General features: G+C 40.6%; 1 protein-coding gene across 1 annotated transcript in view; it reads right to left on the bottom strand.

The window, feature by feature from the left end:
* CTNNA3 (catenin alpha 3) overlaps positions 1-21,724 on the bottom strand; it is a 917,365-nt gene that overhangs the window by 300,765 nt on the left and 594,876 nt on the right. The window contains exon 9 of the mRNA XM_073353443.1: positions 15,524-15,616. Coding sequence (XP_073209544.1) covers positions 15,524-15,616 — 93 coding nt within the window. The remainder of the gene's footprint in view (positions 1-15,523; positions 15,617-21,724) is intronic.

A 21,724-nucleotide genomic window follows, 5' to 3' on the forward strand; every position in this document is an offset into this window, starting at 1 on the left:
ATTATATTAATTATAAATTATATTTCAGTTATCACACAAAATTATATTAAATTAGTCTTGTAATTATCTTTATTGCATAGTGCCTAGAGGCCTCAGATAAGTCAAGCCACTATTGTGCTAGGCAATGTACAAACATATAATAAAGAACTGCTCCAAAGAGCTTAATATCTAAAAGACAAGATGTAATGGGTAGCTAAAAAAAAACCAAGTTCTGCTCTGGGCAGAGGGAGGAGGACAGAAGAACTAACAACGACAATAACAGCTTTAAGCTCTGTTGTAACTTTTTGCTACAGTTCAGAGTCACGCCATCCCAGTGGGAACAGCAGGCATCGTTGTGCCTCAGGGAGCAGAGAGAATGTCTATCAGGAGTCTCTGAGTGGGTGTGCAGGATACATTTCTCTGACACAACTGGCCAGTTCTGCTGGTTGGTGCACAGAGGCAGCAGTGCTTCTCTCCAGATCCCCCCTGCTCAGCTCACAAGATCACAGACTGTATTTGTGATTGTCTCCCACATAAAGGATGGGCTGCAAGAGATGAGGAAGATTCCCATGACCACCATCACAGGAACCAACCATAATTTAGACCTAAGTTATTTGCCATAATTTATAAGCAAAGTCATGGATGTGGAGCATCCCTTGATAGTTATTCTCGTGAGCTCAATAGTTATATGTTGTGGTTAGGTCTGAGGTAGTGAGGTAGGTTTAGGCAGATGTACAATGTCAAAATTGGTATTAAAGAGTTGCCTCCTGGGGGAAATACCCCCTTTTGGCTTTATATTGGCTCAGTGACTGAATAGCCCAGCAGGCCTGGAGAGAGCAGTCACAAAAGACAGTCTGGGAGCCCAAAGGCAGGAAATGGAAAGCAGACAACAGCCATCACTCTGGAGTTGCATGTTGTTTTTACATAGTGGTGTTTCTGGAAATGTAATAGGGGAACTAGCAGTCTGCAGATTGCTGCAGTACTAGCAAAGGAAATCATCTCATTAATGACTCTGATGGTAACCTCCCAAAACACAACTCTTTGGCACAGCCATCATTGCACTGTCAACTATATTTATTTTAACATTTGTAAAAATAAGGCTAACAGAAGTATCCAAGAGTTGTAAAATTCCTTCAGGCTACTGCACCTCGTGAAGTTAATGGCAAAATTCTCATTGACTTCATCAGTAGCATGAGCGTGTCTTGATAACATGCTAAAAAGCTGTACACAAACATATTTGGTTTTCTTATACCAAAATGTCATCCTTTCCATTTTAGAAGTATTATTATTATTATCATTAAGGTCATGGTATGTACTTTTAATTAATTTGTCTGTTGAAAGTCTGGAGACAATACTGAAGAAGAATGTTGATATTGTCAGAGATACTAACATCTGTTTTATCTCTTTTAAAGCAGATGGTTGGGAAATCACTTATTCCCCATTTTCCCCTCTATTACTTCTGCCCTTGTAAAAGACTGTGCTATGTGGAGAAAATTGTATTAGGCACACACACAAAAAAAGGTGTGATACCAGACACTTCAGCCAAGAGGATGAAACAATTGTGATTATTAAGATGACATTGGTGAACAGTTTTTATGATTGTCTAATAAAATACTCCCTCCATCCCCCACCCATTTTATGTATGAGGGAAGAGAACAAAACGGGTGACTTTCTGTGATATGAAAGTAAATATAATACATAGGAAATTGAGATTTTGTTAGCTGCAAAAATCCATAGCAGCATAAAAGATTTTTAAACTCTCTGTTATCTGAAAAATGCAATATATTAAGGGAACGATTTTGTAAATTTATTAGCTGACTCGAGTATTCTTTTTTTTTTGTAAAGGAGTATTATGCAATTTCTTTAAATATACAGCATGCTTTTATAAACAAAATACACATGAAATTAATATATGTAAAACCAAAGAAGGAAAAACAATTCAAAGTAAAGTCAGGGCAAGGAATAAAGAAAAGATAAAAATCAAGAACAGGAAGTTAATAGGAAAAAAAGAACCTTTTTAATCAACAATCTTTGAAAAGGAATATTTATACAGTATTTACTTGTAAAGCCTGAGTGATGTATATAGAGAACATCTACTAGACTGCAATAGTATAAAGATTTTCATTTGGGATGGCCATACTATTTATAAGGCTACAGAGCAGTGGTGGGCAACCTGATAATCCGCTAGTGGGCCACAAGAAAGTTTGTTTACATTGACCGTCTGCAGGCACAACTGCCTGCAGCTCCCAGTGGCCACGGTTCACCGTTCCTGGCCAATGGGAGCTGCGAGAAGAGGTGTGGGCTGCAGGGACGTATTGGCTGCCATTTCCTGCAGCTCCCATTGGCCAGGAATGGGGAACTGCGGCCACTGGGAGCTGCGGGCAGCCGTGCCTCTGGACGGTCAATGCAAACAAACTGTCTCATGGCCTGCCACCAGATTACCCTGACGGGCCGCGTGCAGCCCATAGGCCGCAGGTTGCCCATCACTGCTATAGAGAATAGATGATCCCTGCCTTCAGAGTTTACAATCCAAACAGACAAAGGATGTGGGATGGAATAAAATACATCAATAAATGCCTGGATGGAGTTTGGCAGCCGTCTTACTAGGTTCAGAATTTTTGTTTTGGATTCTTTTTTAATACCCCCTTTCCCAACCACATCTCATCTGTCTTGTTGCCACAGGCTCCTAGCTCACTCCATTGCTACCTATTGTGTCCTTCCACCTGTACCTGCCAAACTCACATCACAGATTTAGGGATGAATGTGAGAAAGATAATAACAAAAAAGGCAAATGCAATGAAGCCCGTGTTACTAGGATAGAGCTACACCTGTACACCCAACTAGCACATGTATAAATAGCAGTGTAAATGGTGAGCCAAGGCTATATACTCTACATGGCTCTCTACATACCCAAGCAGTACCTCCCATGTCTATATTGCTATTTGCAGCATTGCACTGTCCTGCTGCCAGAGCCTTTCCCACTGCAGCGAAAGGCTCCAGCAATGGGGAAAGGCTCTGGAAGGAGGTGAGGCAGTGGGGAAAGACTCTAGCGGCACTCCCCTGCTAAAATCTTTCTTTGCTGCTGTGAAAGGCTCAGGCAAATCAGAACTGCCAGACCCTTTTTCTGCTGCCTCCCTGCACAAGAGCCTTTTACTACCATTTGTAGCTACACGTACCCTACATACCACTGCTAGCGTAGACAAGGTCTTAGTGTTCAGAGGAAGGGAGGGCTGCAGGAGGGCAGAATCCTCATGATATAAAACCTGCCCCAAAATCACTGGCAGTTCCTGCCATTCTCCCTCACTGTGGACACCTCTACATGTTATATAGAGAGGGCATGCTGTGGCATAAAGATATTATCAGCATGCATTTTGGATGATCATTTTAGTGACAAAGCCACAACTGAATTATGCTGGTCATCCCAAATGAGTGCAATAGAATCACAGAGTCTTAGAAATATAGGGCTGGAAGGGCCCTCAAAAGGTCATCTAGTCCAGCATTCTCCACTGAAGCAGGACAAAGAATACCTAGACCATCCCTGTTCTTAAATACCTCCAATGGTGGGGATTCCACAACCTTCCTTGGAAGACTATTCCAAAGCTTAACTATTTTTAAAGTTAGAAATAATACCTAACCTAAATCTCCCTTGCTGAAGCTTAAGCTGATCACTTCTTGTCCTATCTTCAGTGGACAGAACAACTCATTAGTGTCCACTTTATAATAGCCCTTAATGTATTTGAAGACTTATCAGATCCCCCCCCCCCCGTCTTATTTTCTCAAGACTAAATACACAGTTTTTTAAACCTTTCCTCATATGTTAATTTTTTCTAAACCTTTGATAATTTTAGTTCTCCTTTGGACTCTCTACAATTCATCTCTCTCTTTCCTAAAGTGAGGGACCCAAAACTGAATACAGTACTCCAGCTGATGCTTTGCCAGTGCTGAGTAGAGCAGGACAATTACCTCCTGTCTTACATACTACACTCTGGTTACTAGATCCTAGAGTGATAATTGTCTTTTTCACAACTGTATCATGTTGTTGGTTCATTTCAATTTGTGATCCATTATAACTCTCAGTTCCTTTTCAGCAGTAATACTGCCTAGCCAGTTATTCCCAATTTTGTATTTGTGCATTTAATTTTTCCTTTCAACATCAGTACTTTGCACTTGTCTTTACTGAATTTCATCTTACTGATTTCAGACCAAGTCTCCAATTTCTCAAGATCATTTTGAATTCTAATGCTGCCCTTCAAAGTGCTTGCAGCCCTCCCTCCTACCCCAGCTTGGTGTCATCTGCAAATTTTATGAGCATAATCTCTTCACCATTATCCAAGTCATTAATGAAAATATTTGTCTAGCACTGGATACAGAACAGATCCCTGCAGGACTCCAGTATATATGTCCCACCAGTTTGACAGTGAACCATTGATAACTATACTGCATACCATCTTTCAACCAGTTGTGCATCCATTTTATATTAATTTAATCTAGGCCATATTTCCTTAGTTTTCTTATGAGAGAATGTCACATGGGATTGCATCCAAAACCTTATTAAAATCAAGATGTATCACCATAAAATGTTTATATCATACAACACCATGATACAGTCCCATATGACACATACATTAGAGAAAAACAGTTTTTCAAATAGTTTAATGAGATTTTTTAGAAAGGTTATGTGACATATATATACCCTCACTGCTTGTAAAGCCTTAGCTACTATGGTTCTGATTCTTGGTTACACTAAGGCTCCTTTATGCCACTCTGGCAACTAAAAGGATTAACAAATTTACAGAGTCAGAAGATTCAGCTTATACAAAGCATGCTCTTTGGTGTTTTAATAGTCAACTAAAGTGAGGGACTAATGTCAACGATAGTTAAAGCATACAAGGTTCACAAACACAAAAAGAGAATGACATTAAGGAATGATAATTATATTGTCCAGGAACATGCCACTTATTCTGCTATTTTCATTAATATCAAAAGGTGAAAAAAGGAATGGCGTATATAAAAATAGGAACAGACGTAACTGTCAATGTGCTTATCAACAACATTGTTTACACAACCTGGAACCAAATACTAAGGGTCTCACTACTGACTGCATTATAATATTGACTATTATAGAATTAAACTTGTTTTAGAAGAGTTATGGCCTTAAATTCAGAGACAGTATTCAATAGCATCTTCCTTTCCCAGTCAGGTACCACAAGAATTATGTCATCCAAAAAATGGCTTGAAATCATAGAAAGAGCTTTTGTAGCACAGCCGCTGACGACATTAACACCCTGGCCCCACTCCACTGCCAAACCCAAGTAGTTTTGCAATTTTCTAAAATCAAAAAGCAGCTTTGTGGTTTTAACTTACTCTTGTGCCTGCGCTTCTTTTGCTGTGATTAACGAGGCTCTGTCCAAGAATCTTCTGTGGTCCGAAGCAACCCTCTACCATTCATTTCAGTTCAGTTTGTAAAACTGTCATTTTATGTCCTCTGAATTCCACACGGATTTTTTCTGTGTTCCTGCACTGAACTATTTGAAACAATAACCCTCTGTGTCTTGTCCTGTTCCAGGCCCCTCAACCTCTACCAGCTGCAGTACCTCCTCAGCTTGCTCACACTGCAGCAGGAGCTTAGGCCAAAATACCTCCATGGACTGTTCAAAGAGGAAGCATTTCCCTGATTAACTTATAGCTCAGTTTCTGGAGAGCGCCAACAAGCAGATTCGAGTAACAAAGACAGAAGGACTTGTGGCTAGAGGAAAGGTATCCCGAAGTAGGAGGAAAGGCTCAAACTGGCTGCACAGCTTGACCACAGGGTTTCAGCACAGGAGTAGGCACTTGCTTTGCAGTTTCTGAAACATGAATGGGAGCTAAGGGAGGAGGACTGAGCTCAGCAGAAACAGCTGTTTGAGCAGCTCATATCACGAATGACCACAAGATAGCAGCTCCTGCTGCATCACTCACACGGCCTGACTCCTCTGTATGCTACCCTGTGCTGCAGTCCAGAAGCAGCTTGGAAGACTCCATGGCTGGGTAGCAAATGTAATTGTGCTCCAGGAGTGGGGAGACAACCTCACCCCCTGCAGCCCTACATATTGACCCCTCTCCTCTGTGGATGCCTCCACCCTCCTTCTAAAGTGCCAAGAACCTGGTAATTGGGGAGAGAAGAGAAAGGAGAAGGATGGAAAGGTGACGTGCCACAATAGGGGGTTTCTCTCGTGTACATGGTTTCACTGTTTGCACTTGTTCGCACACTTTCTGAAATATTTCAGTGTTGTCAAATTTTTTTCACACACAAAAAATCTGCCAAAAAAAAAAATTGCCCAGCTCTAGCCAGGACCCATCTTTCCCCTCTATTGATCAAGCTGCCATGATCCAAACACCTCCCATCTGCCTTTCTTACTTCTCCTTCTGATGGATGTACAGGTTTCTGAGTCGATTCAGATAATCTCTGAAAACTTTCGATGCTTATCCAAACCTTTTTCTGAGCCTTGGTTGGAAATGTCACAGGAAGAGGATTAACAAAGAGATTTCATGTATCTCCCATTTCCAATTAAGCCAGAATAGTTTATCTCACAGGATTTCAAGGCTTCTGGCCATGACTAGAATTGGAATCAAGAAATGCAGAGGCCCACAAAAAAAGGGGAAAAATAGTTAACCCAGTTGTTCTGAACCTGAAAATGTGTTTAGGTCAAAGGGCTTACTGAAGACTCATAGTGGCTCTTATTAAATAAGATTCTCTTTGCCCACATCTAATTCTGCTTGGACATACTTGAAATGTATTGTAAAAGTCTATCTAGTAGAGAGAGCTGCTATGGAGAAGTAAGACAGAAATTATATTCAATATACTGAGTTATCTATATATTGAATATTAATAAAATCAATAGATGGGGCAGGTTAGTGTGAAGACTGTGGAGAAAAAGGGTGCACTTACGGACATTGTTCAATTTTACTGTATCAATAAAAATAGTTTAAAGCTTAGTGCAAATAGAAATATACTGCCAGTATTTAATTCCTCCTAACATGCAATCAAAAGGTCTGACACTGTAAGTAGTCCAGGTACAAAATTCCCATTGAACTCAATGAACATTCTACTATGGAGTATTTGCGAGACTAGACAAAAAAAGACATTACAGACACTGACAGCACATTAGACAATCAACCCCAACACACTTTTCCCCCATAAACGTGAAGCCAAAATGTGATCTCAGTGCTTCATGTAGCATTTTACTTCAGCTGGGAGTCATTATGATTTCTATTAAACCTGTTCTACACACCCCAAACCTTCACTTTGTTGGTTCCATCTGAAATAAGCCATTAAGTTTATAGTCATAGAAATGCCACCCACCTGCCTCAACAGGTAGGGAAACTCGATAGGACTGGTTGTGAAAGGGGATAGTCCCAGCAGACAGTGAGGAACTAATTAGGAGACATTTCCTGAGAGGGATACCGGATAGATTCTTGGCCAGTTTCAGAGGGAAGGGTGCTCATTTGTCAGATTTCCGCAGCTGTATTCAAAACTGGCTCCCCAAGAGGAGTGCTAGGTTTTATTCCCCAGATCTAGGGATATAATCTGGAATGGGGGCCATGTGGAGCCTCTCAGCTCTGTTCTGGCAGCACCGCCCTACTGATTTGGAACTAGGAATGGAAATCTGGCCTGACAGATGCTGCAGGTCTAACCAATCGCTCATTGGGGTGGGGACGAGGGCGGGTGGGGGGGGCAGGAAGAAACTTTTTCCTCCCATAGGCCCAGGGAGTTTTTTGCCTTCAAGCCACAGTGTTTTAAGAAGGAATGTGCTTAGTATCTATCTGAGGCATGCCCATGTAAGGTTATTATTTTTAAGAAACAGGAATGGCCCTAGCAAAAATATTTGCCTTTCCAGTAAAAAAATACATTAAAGGTGTTCTTTACTGTTTGCATGTCCCAGTCCCCATTTTGAACTCCACATCGGGGACAGGGGAGGGGGAAGGGGGAGGAGAGTTGGAAGGGAGCCATGCCACTGGCATACAATTTGCCATTAGCAGATACACACTGCTAGCTGGAGCTTCTCATAACTTTTGCATTGGTTCATAGAGCTGAAATCCCTCCCATTACAGTATTAATGAACATTAATACGGATCCAGAAACTTACCAGACTTAGGGGCAGCTTCAGTCTGGTATTTGTTTGCTGAAGGCTCCACAGTGGGCTCTTTCTTGGAGGGTGCATCAGCTCCTCTGAGTATGGACCCAGAATGTGCTGCTCCTGCCACAAAAACTGCTCTGGAACCAGTTTCAGCAACAGAGTAACTTCACTGTCCCCACTCGGTGCCTGCTGCTGGCTGTCATAAGCCCCCATGCTAGATTCTTGGGCCAGCAGGGCACCATCCCAACTGTCCAGGTCATCCTTGGCTCCGTGCTGGGTGCAGTGCCCAGCACTGGTCAAACTCCTCATAAAACAGGCATGATTTTTTGCAAGTTGCCAGTGGTGCAGTTCTGGTTCCTGGTTCTCCAGTACTCACTCTTGAGTGGCTTAATCTGCTGCCTGCACTGGTCACGAGCACAATAAATTTGCAAAGCTGACAGCTTGTTCACTATTTGCTAGCATGCGTGGTCATTCCTGATACTCTTACTAAAGTCCACACTTTTGCTGGCCTTGCACCAGAGCTTTTCCAAAATCAGGCTGTACTCCCATTAATCGTCTTCGGTTTCCATTGCAAACACAGAAGGTTCTCTGATGGTGTGTTTGCAGCTCAGTGGTCAGAAGACAACAGATGAGTTAATATTGACTTACTAAGCTGCTGCAGTATACCAAGGGTGGTTGCTTTCATTTTCAATACAGTAGGTTCAAGATTCTTAGGATAAAGAGGACAAAGGAAGTTGACAGATGGGATTGTGGGATACTTTTTGGAGGACTTCCAGGACCTGAATCAAGTGGGTTGCACCTATATTGCAAAGCAATGGGGCTTGAACCTTGGGAGAATGCCTGACCTGGGCTCAGACCCTGCAGCCACACATGGTCCTGGGACCCTGTGTTAGCGTGCCTTGGGTTAGCGTGATTTGTATGTGGACAGAAGTGGGGTTAGGCTTGAGCCTGAATCAGAGCTCAGGTTTACATTGCAGTGTAGACATACCCTGAGATCAGACTTTGTGGCCCTCACAGGCCAAGGTTTCTACCCTTCTGTACCCTTTGTCCCTCTTTTGGGGAGGAGGGTGCTAGGACTTAGAGTTAGGTGAGTTCTGGGGGGTAGGCTGAGCAGAGTCTACTCAGAATTACAGGTTACAGGGGAGGAGCCCTCTTACACTCACATTGGAACCTATTATTAAATGCCTGGTATAGCAAAGTATGGACAATGGGTGGGGAGCAGGCCTCTCCCTGTGTTAAAGTTTAATAAAATTGTGGCCTGCTGCTTAAATACATCCATGTGTCTGTCCTCATTTCGCCGCTGTGTCTGTATCAAGTACTCTATGCCTTCTGTATTTTCAAGAAAAGTATCACATTTGACCACAACAGCTTCTAAGGCAAAGGGAATAAATCATTCTCTTTCCTTAGCTCATCCTAAGCCTGCTGACCACTCCAACTACACCCAACCAAACAAATTAATAAATCCATAGACCTCAGGGGTGATTTCACAAATATCAGTTACTTGTGTAACTACCATTGACAGTAATAGGAATAATTGAAAGTCAATGGGAGCTAAGTGCCTAACCATAATTTGTGCCTTTGAAAATCCCCATTTATCCTTTGCTTTATAAATACCTAGAGGCAAAGCCCAGCCTGTAATATGTGGCTGTGATGTTAGAAAGGAGAATGGAGGTGTCACGGGTCCTCCCCCACTCTGAACTCTAGGGTACAGATGTGGGGACCTGCATGAAAAACCTCCTAAGCTTATCTTTACCAGCTTAGGTCAAAACTTCCCCAAGGTACAAAATATTACCCCCGTTATCCTTGGACTGGCCGCTACCACCACCAAACTAATACTGGTTACTGGGGAAGAGCTGTTTGGACGCGTCCTTCCCCCCAAAATACTTCCCAAAACCTTGCACCCCACTTCCTGGACAAGGTTTGGTAAAAAGCCTCACCAATTTGCCTAGGTGACTACAGACCCAGACCCTTGGATCTTAAGAACAATGAACAATCCTCCCAACACTTGCACCCCCCCTTTCCTGGGAAATGTTGGATAAAAAGCCTCACCAATTTGCATAGGTGACCACAGACCCAAACCCTTGGATCTGAGAACAATGAAAAAGCATTCAGTGTTTTACAAGAAGACTTTTAATAAAAAATAGAAGTAAATAGAAATAAAGAAATCCCCCCTGTAAAATCAGGATGGTAGATATCTTACAGGGTAATTAGATTCAAAACATAGAGAACCCCTCTAGGCAAAACCTTAAGTTACAAAAAAGATACACAGACAGAAATAGTTATTCTATTCAGCACAATTCTTTTCTCAGCCATTTAAAGAAATCATAATCTAACACATACCTAGCTAGATTACTTACTAAAAGTTCTAAGACTCCATTCCTGTTCTGTCCCTGGCCAAGACGACTACAGACAGACAGAGACCCTTTGTTTCTCTCCCTCCTCCCAGCTTTTGAAAGTATCTTGTCTCCTCATTGGTCATTTTGGTCAGGTGCCAGCAAGGTTACCTTTAGCTTCTTAACCCTTTACAGGTGAGAGGAGCTTTCCCCTGGCCAGGAGGGATTTCAAAGGGGTTTACCCTTCCCTTTATATTTATGACAGGAGGTCTGAATGCTTCTCACAAGCAGTAGAATCCCTAGCTAGGGCTCAGGAGAGTGTCAGGAGACTAAGAGGAAGCCAGCTTCCATATCAGGTAACATAGCATCAGTGGCAGCTAGGGCACATATCTTGGTTCTCAGCCAGCTACCCCGTACACTGAAATCTGCAGCATGTTTGCTGGTTGTGTGTGTGCATGTGCTTAGTCGGGTGTGCAGTTGTTCTTTTTCAAAAGTGAGCAGTAAGGTAACCCCTGCAGCATATCCTGCCCCATAAGTCTCTCTTCCCTCAATCCATTCAGGCCTCTTTGGGCAAGGGGGCTCTTGTAACAAATATGTATAATCCTGCTCCACACGTTCACCCTTGCATAGGTCCTTCATAGAAAACTAGGATTTCACCATTCATCTCTTACATAATTGTCCCTGGCTCTAATTTTTGCATGCACAGAATTGCCCAGTGCAGCCCAATACAAACAAACAATATTTCTCTTGGAATGATAAACTGTTCTCAATATGCTCAGCCTTTAGAGCCAATATTCATATTTTAACGTGAACACTGGCTCTGACCCAAAATCAGGCATGAATACAAATAGCAGTTTTTGTGTCCTGCCCCATTTAATATTGTTTTTCACTTTTTCTAAAATAATCATTTTTCTTTCCATGTTATCTATATTACACAGATAAGACCAATCTCTGGAAAAGGAAATTTTGTTTTGCTGTAAATGTGTTTTCTGCAAACTTTCTGCATTAGTTCATAAACTTGTTCTAGAAATATCCTGTCATTGGGTTCAAGTCAAAGAAAGAATGGACTGGTAGTAATAGCTTATATACATTTCTGGCAAGTCAAGGGATATAAACTTGTTTTTGTTTTACCAGGAAGGTGTTCCATGATTATTATTTAATTATTAGTATTTAAACTGTTAAAGATAACTTCACACTCAAAAGAGGTGAACTCCTTATATATCCTCCTAATACAGCTTTTCTCAATTTATCACCACATATCCAGAGAAAGGATAAACTGACTAAAAGAATAAATTTACAGAAGCTATATTTACACGCAAGTGAACAAAATGTCAAGTCTCTCTCTACTCCAGATTGGGGCGTTGGAATTAAGAAGCTGTGCTCTGATGGGGATGTTTAACAGAGCATCAACCATGGTAAAAGTCATAACTATATTAACCATATTGCCATGAAAACCAAAATGTTAGGAAAAAATATGAATTCAAACTTTCTTCCAGTTTTTCACTTTTTGCACATGGGCAGAGACTGAGAATATGGATGAGGAAGCAGGAGTCAGAAGGGAAAGAATGGGGATTTAGTTGGAGCCAGCAGCCCTGCTCTTGGGCTCTATCAGTAGATCAGACCGCTGAGGGTATGTCTACACTACAGTTAGACACCCATAGCTAACCCATGCCTGCTGACTTGGGATCACAGAGCTTGGGCTAAGGGGCTGTTTAATTGTGGTGTAGACATTCTGGCTCCAGCTGCAGCCCAAGTTGGATCCTAGAGTCCAAGCCTGAACATCTACACCACAGGTGAACAGCCCTTTAGCCTGAGTCAGCTGGCATGGGCCAGCTGTGGGTTTTTAATTGCAGTGTAGACAAACCCTGAGAGCAACAAGAAGAAAAGACGGAAGAATCACAAAGGCCTTAGAGAAGAGGATTTGACTCTCCCATGGAAGACAGGCTGGTTCTTTGTTCTCCTAAATTCTCGTGATTTTTCCTGTCCAACTCCTCTTAATGGACAATTATGCAGACCAGATCCCTTGTTTCATCTACCCGCGGGGCAGGGGCAGGGGCAGGGAAGGGGAGAGCAATAAGAAACCTCAAGAACCTAGAAGCAAAGGAACCCAACCTTTTCAACCCCACCCACTCCAACAGCTTAGTACTGCATATAGTACTGTTTTCTCTGGGAAATCCCAATCTTTTAACTTCTACATTTCCCCCATTTCTGAATAGTTTAGTTGCCATCTGTAAGAGGGTCCCAGTCTGTCCTAGAGCAACACCTGTAGAGAAACCCAAGAACCTTTGTAGTGAGAATTACACACAGTGTAAAATAGATGGATTAGGAAATGGATTAGGAAATTTTCTGCCAAATTTCTATCTCTGCAACATAAAAGGGGAGTATTTCCCACGTGTGCCAATGTCATGTTTTTCACTATATACAAGAAAAGTTACATGTGATTGCTATGTAGAAGCTTCATCAATATTGGATTTTTACTGAGCCTGCAAAGCGTCTGTAAAAGAATTATTTAGTACAAAACAAAACAACTAGTAACAAGAAAAGTATCTCTTTTTTATTTGCAGCTACTATTTAATTATTTGCTATCTTAGTGATGACATTTATCTACATTAAACGTTCTTCAAAGAGATCCCCCACATTAAGTGTATGGAAGGCACATAATTCAGGAACTACTGTAATTATGTAAACAGCAATGCTATCTATCTGTTCTGGTGTAGATCCACAATGTATTTTTTATATGTGAGCAATATCAAGACATATGCTTATAGTCTCCATTTGAGTAACCGCATTGCTACCACAGTTCAGAATCACTCCTACTCATTGTAGCTGCAGTGCAGGACAGCCTATGTAATATGAGTCTATATCTATGAATTCTAATGATATGAATATTTTTCCTCTGAGGGTGGAAAATTCTATATCTATTTTTCCACAGTATAATGTTCCTGTTCAAACCTGCAGCATTCTGGGGCCCCAAGGATTTTTTTAATTCAACCTTTTCAGATTTCAATTAAACTACCATGGTTCCCATCAAACAATTTAGTTTACACAAAGAAATGCCTACATGGCATAATGGTAAAAACAATCCACAGCTAATTTTGTCCCCCACAGGGATTCGAGCATATAGGGGACATGCTGCATGCAGATCTCCTCCCTCCAGGTTCCATGGAGGCTGCAGGGATTCTCAGAGCATTCTTTCCCCCTTCGGAGGGTTTTTTCTGATAACAAATGATCTGGGCCATTATTAAAGCCCATGGACCTAATTGTGCTGCTCTTAGTCCTTACTCAGGTAAAATATTCATTGCTTTCACTAGGAATGTTGCTTTAGTAAGAGAAGAATAAATTCTGCAGTATTAATAAATTATTAATAATTAGTATTGGGCATATGTACATCTGTTTTATTTTATTTTATTTTATGTTGTTGTTTTAATTGGAAGTGCTCCACAATCATTAATAATTCATACTCAAAACATCAAGTGACCAAAGAGATTGAAGTGTTCTCCAACTGGTTTTTGAATGTTATAATTCTTGATCTCTGATTTGTGTCCATTTATTCTTTTACTTAGAGACTGTCCAGTTTGGCCAATGTACATGGCAGAGGGGCATTGCTGGCACATGATGGCATATATCACATTGGTAGATGTGCAGGTGAACGAGCCTCTGATAGCGTGGCTGATGTGATTAGGCCCTATGATGGTGTCCCCTGAATGGATATGTGGGCACAGTTGGCAACAGGCTTTGTTGCAAGGATAGATCTCTTTTGTCACTCAATAACAGACCTAAAAGTGGCAATTCTTCAACAAAAAGACTTCAAAAACAGACTCCAATGAGAGACTGCTGAATTGGAATTAATTTGCAAACTGGATACAATTAATTTAGGCTTGAATAAAGACTGGGAGTGGATGTGCCATTACACAAAGTAAAACTATTTCCCCATGTTTATTCCCCGCCTGCTTCTGTTCCTCACACGTTCTTGTCAACTGCTGGAAATGGCCCACCTTGATTATCACTACTAAGCCCCCCCCCCCCCTCAGCTCTCCTGCTGGTAATAGCTCACCTTACCTGATCCCTCTTGTTACAGTGTGTATGGTAACACCCATTGTTCATGTCCTCTGTGCATATAAAATCTCCCCACCGTATTTTCCACTACATGCATCCGATGAAGTCAGCTGTAGCTCACGAAAGCTCATGCTCAAATAAATTTGTTAGTCTAAGGTGCCACAAGTACTCCTTTTCTTTTTGCGGATACAGACTAACACAGCTGCTACTCTGAAACCTGAGAGAAGAACAGATCCCTTGATCTTGTAACAGGAAATACTGTTAATCTTTGGTCTTTAGTGGCCCATTTCAACTACAGTAATCTTTCAAACATGTTAAAAGAGAAGAACCTTAAAGGTGTTGCATCAGCTGTACTATTCTTTAAAGATCTAACCTTGAATTAACAGACTCAAGGCTGATGCACTTCTATCCTATACATAGAAACCTGTATAGTTCTTTTAATAGAGGAAATATAATTTCTCAATTTTACTTTCAGTTTACTTCAACAGGATAATATACTCAAACTGAATCCTTCAAATATACTAAACGCATGTTTGGTCCTTTACATGAATATTCTTGGTGAAAATGTACTTGCTATTTTGCTGCTTGTCATTTATCCTCCCAAAAGAAAAGCCCAATAATTCTTGGGTGGAGACAATCAGCAGATCCCAAACCCATGTGCATTAAGAATAAAAAAATATCAAATTATATAAAAGTTACAAATAAAAATAAAAATATGTATTTGTTATAGTGGGCAAAGAGAATCCCCAATTCGGCTTTGGGATTGGCATAGTTTATCCAACCTGGTTAATTTCTAGCAATATCTCTAGCAAAGTATGCTTTTCCAAATTATTTAATGCTGTCAGTCTATACAGTTTATTAGTTACTCTTTAGTTTCAATCTCTTACAAACAGTAAAAAGAGAATAATGGAATAGTTTCCCTTTGAATTACTGTTTTAGCCTGAATTTTTAGGAGTGAATGAGCCTATACATTGAGTTTATGCTAGATATGGGTTACACACAATGCCTTGTGATGGGAATTAATTGAAAAAGTCATACCTGTGGGCACAAAGTCTCTATGTGATTAGCTGCCATTTGGACAATTTTAATTCCATCTTCATTAGTTGATAGTGAACAAGCAAGATTAGCCACCTTAAAGAAAAAAGTATTTTAAGTATGCATTCATTTTCATAAAAATAAATTGCACAGAAATAAATATTGTGTTGCTAAACTGAAAGAAATCCATGCAAGAAGCCTTACTTTGATAAGTTAATTTGGCAAAGAACATTCTGGAACAATGACACTGTGACTATGGGAGAAAAGGGGTGGGGGGGAAAAAGTAAGTAGAAACAAGAAGAAATCTTATGAACCTTTCCTGATTAGGGTCCGATGCACACTGGCAACGGAGTACTGGATTTTTCTCTAGAATGAGTGCCGGGGAGAACATTTGTCCCCAGTGCCATTGGGAAGCTTGAAATTGCATGAGGTTTTAGTTTTATTATTTCTTAGAGGCTTCTGTTTATGTTGCCATCCCATTTTTTTCTGCTTGCAGATTCCTAAACATTAAACAACATTACTCTTGATCTGGCATGGTGTGAATAGGTGGAGTAGTCTGTTTGACAGACACAGTGGACTAAGTTCTGTCTACACACAGTTTTTGTATTAATATAACTACTTCAGTGTGGGGAAGCACTAATTTTTACCAGAATAGTTACACCAGTAATTCCTAGTGCAGACATGGTTATATCAGTATAAAGGTGCCTTATACCAGTATAGTTTGTTTATTTTACTATTTGGCATAGGGCAAATGCAGCCCCCTCTTCCATGGGTGGTTCTCCAGAGGTTTGACTGCCCAAGAGGTGTGGTTGGATGTGAGAGAAGAAGGGGCACACCCGCTCCTGCTGTGCATGGCAGCACACAAAAGTGGTAAGTGGAGGCTAGGCATGGGGACAGATGGAGCTGCGGGATCTGCAACAGCATGGATCCTCCCATCCCCAGCCTTTAGACGTCACAAAAGCTCCCCACATCAGCTATTTCACCCATTAGGCTGCAGTTATCTCCACAAAATGGCTTTGTTTCATATGCATCTGTCCAACGTCCACCCTGGCTACTGGGGCCAGGGCCTGGGCTATGAAATGTGGCCTATGCAATGCTTTAAATACCCGTAATAAATATGACCCTTTAGTATATAGCAGGGGTGGCCAACCTGTGGCTCCGGAGCCACATGTGGCTATTCAGACGTTAATATGCAGCTCCTTGTACAGGCATCGACTCTGGGGCTGGAGCTACAGGCACCAACTTTCCAACGTGCCGGAGGGGTGCTCACTGCTCAACCCCTGGCTCTGCCCCCACTCCACCCCTTCCCGCCCCCTCCCCCGAGCCTCCTGCTTGCCATGAAATAGCTGAGTGCAAGGTGCAGGGAGGGAGCAGGAGGTGCTGATCAGTGGGGCTGCCAGTGGGTGGGGGGCGCTGGGAGCAGGGGGGAGTGGATTGGGGCTGCTGACGTATTACTGTGGCTCTTTGGCAATGTACATTGGTAAATTCTGGCTCCTTCTCAGGCTCAGGTTGGCCACCCCGATATATAGTAATGTTTAACATTTACACAGTGCTTTACATATTGCAAATGATTAAAAATATTAATTTCATCTTCATTTACCAACTTCCTGGGATATTATTTCTATAGAAGATGAGTAAATTAATCATGTTCTATTGCCACCGGCTATTATTATCCTAATTTTACAATTAGAAAAAAATAAACAAAAGTTAATTAATTTGTCCAAGGTCACATAAACAGCCTTGTCAGTCTAAGCATTCAAAAATCATCAGTAAGGCTTCCAGAATAATGAGATTGGTTTAAAAATCATGATTTTTTAAACATAATAATTGTTGGGTTCTTTTCATTTGCCTTTGGGTTTCTGAGTTTTTAAGGATCATGTTTTCAAGCTTCCTTCCACAATGAGATCTAGAAACTTAATATTTTACAAAATGAAAGCTGAGACATTAAGAAAAACACTCAAAATCACAAGACCTGCAAATCACAGGAGTTGGCGACAATGCTAAGAGTTAATGTCATAACTGGAGTTGCAATTCCTGCATTCCAGTCTCATCCTCAGTGTACTATACAGGGCTTCCATTTAGCTAAAATATTGTGTACATAATACACAATTGCTAAAAAGGTTCTATGAAAACATCATGGATAGTTCTTTAAACACATCTGCTCAATGTGCAGCTAGAGTCAAAAAAGCTAACAGAATGTTAGGAACCATTAGGAAAGAGATAGATAATAAAACAGAAAATATCATAATGCCACTATATAAATCCACAGTATGCCCATACCTTGAATACTGCAAGCAGTTATGGTTGCCCAATCTCAAAAAAGATATATTTCAACTGGAAAAAGTACAGAGACGGGCAACAGAAATGTTTAACATATGAAACAGCTTCCATATGAGGAGAGATTAAAAAAACTGGAACTGTTCATCTCAGAAAAAGAGATGACTAATAGGGGATATGATAGCAGTCTACAAAATAATGAATCATGAGAAGACAGTGCATAAGGAAGTGTTATTTACCCCTTGACATAATAAAAAAGCCAGGGGTCACCCAATTAAATTAATAGGCAGCAGATTTAAAACAAACAACAGGAAGTACTTCTTCACATGTTGCATAACCTGCGGAACTTGTTGTCAGTGGAAATTGTAAAGGCCAATAGTATAACTGGGTTTTTCCACTGAATGCATCCAATGAAGTGAGCTGTAGCTCACGAAAGCTTATGCTCAAATAAATTTGTTAGTCTCTAAGGTGCCACAAGTACTCTTTTCTTTTTGGGATAAAAAAAGAATTATATAAGTTCATGGAGGATAGGTCCATCCATGGCTATTAGCCAAGATGGTCAGGGAAGCAACATTATACACTGAGTGTCCGTAAACCTCTGACTGCCAGAAACTGGGACTGGACAATGGGGGATGGATTGCCCTGTTTTGTTCATTCCATCTGAAGCATTTGGCCCAAGCCACTGCCAGAAAACAGGGTACTGGGCCTGATGAACCATTGGTCTGACTCACTATCACCATTCTTATGTTCTTAGGTATAGGTAGCATCATAAAAATTAGTAGATACTTCATTAATTCTAAAAAAGGGCTCACTTTAAAAAGTTGTTTTCCCTTGTTGGTTTGAAGTCAGGATTCCTTTGCAGTCGTGTTTGACAACTAATAAGTGTAATTATATACTGTTTTTAAAAATAATTGACTTTTTGTTTGCCACGCACATTGAACTGCCTATGTGGGTAACGTAACCACTTTTCAAGTATATTACATTCACTTGCTCTGCATTAATATACCATCACATGTAAAGAAACATTCAAAAAGGTTAAGTGCAAAAATTATAGATCTTTTCGTAAAGCAATAAAAAAAATACAATAAAAAACCAATGAGATTTTCCTTCAAATTAAAATAAATCATCTTAGCATCATTTCCACTCTGCTACATGGTCCTACGTGTTTCCAGTTTCATTTCATAGTCTACAGGAAAGTTAAGAAAACTATGTTCAATATAGGATCCATCATGATCACATGTCTGGTGGGGAAATCTTCACAGCTTTTAAAGCTGCAAGCCTCAATTCCCTGATACAGCCAAGGACTGCACAATGTGAGTCTGGATGGGAGATGGGAGGTGCAAAAGTATCTTCAAGTAAGTTTTTGCCCCCTTCCCCAATTTGTGGGGGGTCACTGATGTCCAGGCATAAATTTGATCAGCCTGAAAGCTGACTCAATCTGTGCCAGTGGGCAGCAGCTACTATGGACCATAACAGCAGCTAAGAATCATTCAAGCACATGTTACCATGGCCATACTCATCTCACTATGCAAAAGGCCAGAAAGGAATGTCTGGCTTTCCTGTAGATGTCTCTGTGCTTCCTCTGGGCCCAAGGATGCTGATAAACATTCTTATAATTTGGTTTGAGAATGACCTCGAGAGCCAGAAAGATTCTCATTTATCTGGAATTCAGGTACCAACACATTTTAACATCATATTTGACACAGAATATTTTATGGTCATGTGCTTCCTCTGTTGGCTCTTCAGTCACAACAAACATTTCCCTTGAATTGGGCAAATTCATGACATCTTCCATAATGATGATAAAGCATAAATAAGGAATAAGGAAATAAACCACAAGGAACTATATAGGCTTGTGTTCCACTAGGAACAGAAAAATATGACTGTTTCGCATGTGGAAAAGGATAAAAATCACAGGACAAGAACATATTTTGTAAGAGTTTAAGGGGGTTTCACAGCCAAAGGTATTTAAAAACAATCAAGTACTAGAGAAAATAGTTGTGTTCCTTCAGAGATCAACTATTTTATTGCTTTACAACTTTTCTGCTGGGTAATTGTGATTCCTGTCAATGGAGCTATACCAAAGGTGAATTTTGCACTTCATCATTCATTTTGACTAACACTAAGAAATCTATTACATTTCTTTTTAGCAAAATGGGTAGAAATGTCTATGACTCATGCTAGGATAGCACAACTTCAGTCTGTACAAACAAGTAAAACTACACTTTTACACTACAGCTTGCCAGTTTCTATTGAATGTGACTAGATTAACAGCAGCACTCCACCCTACGAGACAAGGAGTCAAGGATCTGGTGAATCTTCATCATTGTATACTAGCCTTAAACATTGACACACTGGCCCCCAGAGAGTCCATCCCTCCCTCCCCTTTGTCCACAGAGATCTCCTTGTTCTTTTGTGACACCCCATGCCACATGAAGAGACAGACTCCTAAGCCAATGGTAGAAAACAAAGGCTGGTAGAAAACAGGCAGATGGAAGTACCAAGAATTTATCCAAGCCTATGGTGAGGCTGTAATACAGGTCAGGAAAACCTTCCAATCAGCCTCTGTTGATGCTGTTAAATTTTGCTCCAAGAAGCTAAGCAGGGGGTGAACTATTTCATCCATCCTGAATGCCTATAGCTCACAGAAGAACTATGCACCAAGCATTGTGAAGAACTATCATCTTCCTTTCCACACACAAGCATGAAGGTTTCTCAAACAGCATGGATCCGCTCCTAATATACCCGCCAATAAATGCCTGCTTTCCCTGAGTTCGGTAACTTCTTCAGGAGAAGAAGAGAGAGAATTAATCATACATGACAGATATTAGTCATATCACTTCATGCTCTGCTGGAGGCATTCAGATACTAAGGTGATGTGGGTAGTATAAACACACAAACAGAATAGAATAGTGCAGTATTACCCATAGGTATAACCCGCTCCTTAAATCTGATTTTTAGAAAACAAAGGAACTAAAAAACAATATTCTTCAATGTTCAGTCTCTGTGAACAAAATGATGCATTAATACATATTTGTTTTATATTTGCTACCTGAAATGAAGCTCCTTATGTGCACTTGAATCTGCTGTTTCATACGCACCACTGATTTAAAACCAAACTTCTATATTTCCTGCTTTTTTGTCACTTTATAATTCAATGAGCCACCAATTTCTCCATGCTAGAAATGGTTCAAAAAGGAGCAGAAAGAGCTATCTGTTCAAAATATATGCCAGTCAATGTGAAGCAATCTTACAGTGTGAGAGTGTGCAAAAGTCACACACACACACACACACAAACAACAAAATGAGCCTGTGACTGTGCATGCATGTCTACAATGGATGAGCAGGAAAAGAAACATGACACTGTTCTGTGATGTTCATCTGCCACATTAGTTTGTGGATGACTGAACTTTAAAGTCAATGCTACTTCCTTCACCAGTGTGGTCACCAAGCTCAGCAAGGCTTGGTGGGTAGCTGGCAGTTTTCAAGTTTTACGTTCACTTAAATTGCTGATTTGAGAGCTCTTGAACTGTTCCCAGTTCAGCTTTTTTAAACACCAAGCTCTGAGACTGCAATCCCATCACCCCCCACCCTTGACTCACCCTCTAACTAATACGTAATTAAACTACAAGTGTAAAACACATATTTTCAAGTTGTTCTCTTTGCAATAGCTAATCTATAAAAAACAAAATAAAACAAAAACAGAGTGGACATGGTGGGTATGATTTTAATTAGAATAATGCCGTTCTTGCTGTTTTATGTGCTATCAACTATATAAAATGTAATAAAGAAATCAATAGTTTAAGCAGAACAATGAAACATGTACTGAATAAACAATAAAAAGAAAAGGAGTACTTGTGGCACCTTAGAGACTAACCAATTTATTTGAGCATTAGCTTTCGTGAGCTACAGCTCACTTCATCGGAT

The sequence above is a fragment of the Lepidochelys kempii genome, chromosome 7 (assembly GCF_965140285.1).
Source record: "Lepidochelys kempii isolate rLepKem1 chromosome 7, rLepKem1.hap1, whole genome shotgun sequence".
Lineage (NCBI taxonomy): Eukaryota > Metazoa > Chordata > Testudines > Cheloniidae > Lepidochelys > Lepidochelys kempii.